Here is a 3,625-nt window from a genome sequence, read left to right on the forward strand (position 1 = left end):
AGAAAGAAAGAAAGAAAAAGAAAGAAAGAAAGAAAGAAAGAAAGAAAGAAAGAAAGAAAGAAAGAAAGAAAGAAAGAAAGAAAGAGAAAGAAAGGCAGACCTCCTGAGAACCTGAGAAGTGTCTCCTTTCAGGGAGGTCGTGAGAACTACTGTGGCATCACTGACTACAATCTGGCAGAGCAAGATGTCCAGGTGAGCTGAGGCCTAGGCCTTTGTAAGGCCGTGCACATAAGACGCAACCCCACCCCACATCTCTCACAGCCTGGCTGTGCTCCCATGTCCTGCAAATGGGTTTCTGCCTCGGGCAGGCATGGCCCAGGGGCCTGGCAGTCATCTCACAGGAGCTCATCAGCGGTCTCCTCCTGAGAAGATGCCCCAGACCCTATCCTGGGCACTATTTCTTTCCTGGGGCACCAGGAGTTTTCCAAAGCAGAGAAGAGTTGTGTGGGCAGAGCTGATACCTTAGCCTTGTTCTTTCATGAATACATAATACACACACATACACCTGTGTGCGTGCATACATGTACATACTGCACACACAGATACACAGGCACAACACCGCACACACGTACACATCTGTGTGCATGCATACATATACACACTGCACGCACATACACATGGCACACACATACACATGTGTGCATGCATACATGGCATGCATACATGGCATGCATACATGTGCATGCATACAGGCATACACATTGCACACATACAAGTTTACAGGTTAAAATCCCCTTTTCCATCCTTAATCTCCCTTCCATCATTGTCATGATGGATTCTGGGAACATCCCAACCATAGCTGATTCCTGCCTCCATCCCAGGCGCTCCAGCAGGTAGAAGGGCCCGGCACAGAAGGTACATGGGTCGTGATCTTCACCCAGCGCAACCCAGAACACCTCAGGCGAGGTACACATGGGCCTTCTTAATCCCTCAGCTTGCTTGGATGACGAGCTGTGGTGGAGGGAGGTAGGGGGAACCCCTTTCTCCGTGATGACTACTTCCACCAACACCAAGTTATCTTTCTAACTACTCCCCCACGCAAGTGTTTGACCTGTACCAGTGGTGCACTGGGCAGGCGCTGGAGGAGGCTGTGAGAGACCGTTTCCATGGAGATGCCCAGGCAGCCCTGCTCAGCCTAGGTAGGGACCCAGCCGAGGCGTGGAGTAGGGGTCTTTCCTGGGATGGGACACTGAGGCCCCAGGCCTGCCTCTCCATCTCTGCCTCTCTGCTTCCAGCCTCAGTGGCCAGGAACACGCCGCTGTACTTTGCTGACAAACTTCACCGGGGCCTCCAGGTAAGACACATGCTCCCTCCCCTCCTCGTGGAGCCAAACTGGGCGGGGGTGGGGGCAGGGCTCTTCCTGGGCAGAAGAGGAGTTTCAGGCTGCCGGTAACATAACAGTGTCACGTGTACTTCTATAAAGCCACAGCAGCCCTCTTCCCCTGCAGTTCCCAGCAGTCTTCTTGTGGGTAGAAGGGCCCGAGATCCAGCTCAGTGGCAGAGGGAACCCTTCTCTACAGAGAGCAGAGCCCCTGCCTTATAAGGGGAGGGGAGGGAGCTTCAGTTAGAACTAAGCTAGCTGACCAGCAAGAACATGAAAACTGTTTGGGCCTTGTTAATGCCTATGCGATCAAATATAGATATGAATCTGCTTTGTAACAGTGCACTGTAGCCAGACATATTGCCATACGCCTGTGATCCCAGCACTCTGGGAGGCTGAGGCAGGAGGATCACAAGTTCAAGCCCAGCCTATGCAATTTAGTGGCTTACAGGCATCGTGATGCACACCTGCAATCCCAGCACTCGGGGAGGCTGAGGCGGGAGGATTGTTGGGAGTTCGAGGCCAGCCTGGGCTACAAAGTGAGCTCAAGGCCAGCCTGAACTGCATAGCTAGACCCTGTCTCAGAAAGACCAAAAAAAAAAAGAAAGAAAAAGAAAAAAAAGCCTTTTAGTGGCTTAGCGAGACCCTGTCTCAAAGTAAAAAATGGCCTGGAGAGGTGCCTCAGTGCAAAGGCCCTGGATTTAATCCCTGGTGCTTTTTTGTCAGTTGTAGGCAGCAGCAGCGGTACTAACGTTAGAATGACAGGAGCCAGCGTTTGTCAGGTATTTATTGTGTGCCAGGGTTATCCCGAGAGTGTTACACATGTCAGCTGATCATCACAGCTTCGCTCCATCCTTGTGTCATAGCTAAAACACCAAAGAACGAAAAGCTGGAGAGCCTGCCCCAAATCACACAGCTAGTAAGTGATACAGCCTCCCTAAGGAGCACAGAATAATTTAGGGCATTCGCCACCCTGTGTCACTTAGCCTGCTAGCTTAGCACCGAGGGATGGTCAGCGTTTGTTCTGTATCGTCCATTCTTGAACCAGCAGCCTCAGTTTGAGTCCACCAACAGGATTCAGTCGTTCTGTGCCATGAACCAGGCCCCCTGTGAGAATCACCCCTCAAAACCTAGATATAAAAAATTCACCAAGTTACAGAGAGTAAAATGTGAAGAAGGTAGAAGAGATCATTTTGGTAAATGGACAATAGTTCTCTGTGTGCTGCCTGAGAAGCCAGCATGGCTTGTTGACAAAAACCAAGTCTATAGAGCTGTAATCCTAGCTGCTCAGGAGGCTGGGGCAGGAGGATTCAAATCTAGCCTTCTCTGTTTATTTATTTATTTTTTGGTATCAGGAATTGAACTCAGGACCTTGCATTTGCCAGGCAGGTGCTTATGCCACTGAGCTATATTCCCAGCCCTTCAGGCTTAATGTTTTAATTCTTAAACCAAGAACTTCTCTAGGAAATTTTTATTTTACTCTTTATGTATATTTGGGTTTCGATATAAGAGAAACCATGTGATATTTAAGCTTGTTTCTAATTTATTTTCCCTAACATTATGGCCTCCAGGTGTATCTGTTTTTCTACAAATGACTCATTTATCTTTTTTTTTTTTTTGAGACAGGATTTTGCTATATAGCCCAGGCTGGCCTCAAACTCATGGTGATCCTCCTGTCTCAGCTTCCCAAGTACTGCACCACCACACCTGGCAAGTTTATCCTTCTTTATGGCAGAGTAGTACCATAAATGTGTATAAATCCACATTTTCTTTATCCATTCATGTGTTGATAGGCATGTAGGCCACTTCCAAGATTTAGCTATTGTGCTGGGAGTGATGGTACACAAGGCAGGAAGACCACCATGAGTTTGAGGCCAGCTTGCACTACATGGCAAGACCCTGTCTCAAAACAAAAACAAGGGGCTGGGGATTTCGCTCAGCAGCACAGCGCCTGCCTGGCAAGCACAAGGTCGTGAGTTTGATTCCCGGTACCGAAACAAAACAAAACAAAACAAATTTAGCTATTATGAATTGTATTGTTATGAATTCAGGTATTCAAGTACCACTGTAATATGTCTTCAATTTTTTTTGGACAGTGAAAGAAATTTTATTTGTGAAAATTTTGAGCAGTACACAATCCTTCTTTCTTTTTTTGTCTTTTTGAGATGGTTCTGCTATGCAGTTCAGGCTGGCCTTGAGCTCACTTTGTAGCCCAGGCTGGTCTCAAACTCGCAACAATCCTCCTGCCTCAGCCTCTCAAGTGCTGGGATTATAGGCGTGTGCCACCATGCTCAGCTCTTTTTT

General features: G+C 48.0%; 1 protein-coding gene across 5 annotated transcripts in view; it reads left to right on the forward strand.

The window, feature by feature from the left end:
- Anxa9 (annexin A9) overlaps nucleotides 1-3,625 on the forward strand; it is a 22,549-nt gene that overhangs the window by 5,278 nt on the left and 13,646 nt on the right. For all 5 annotated transcript variants that reach the window (XM_013509919.1, XM_013509918.1, XM_013509917.1 and 2 more), the window contains 4 exons: nucleotides 133-192; nucleotides 822-906; nucleotides 1,044-1,139; nucleotides 1,236-1,294. In XM_013509919.1, the coding sequence (XP_013365373.1) occupies nucleotides 133-192; nucleotides 822-906; nucleotides 1,044-1,139; nucleotides 1,236-1,294 (300 nt within the window). The remainder of the gene's footprint in view (nucleotides 1-132; nucleotides 193-821; nucleotides 907-1,043; nucleotides 1,140-1,235; nucleotides 1,295-3,625) is intronic.

This window comes from Chinchilla lanigera, unplaced genomic scaffold (genome assembly GCF_000276665.1).
Source record: "Chinchilla lanigera isolate Chin_1 unplaced genomic scaffold, ChiLan1.0 scaffold00187, whole genome shotgun sequence".
NCBI classification, from domain to species: domain Eukaryota; kingdom Metazoa; phylum Chordata; class Mammalia; order Rodentia; family Chinchillidae; genus Chinchilla; species Chinchilla lanigera.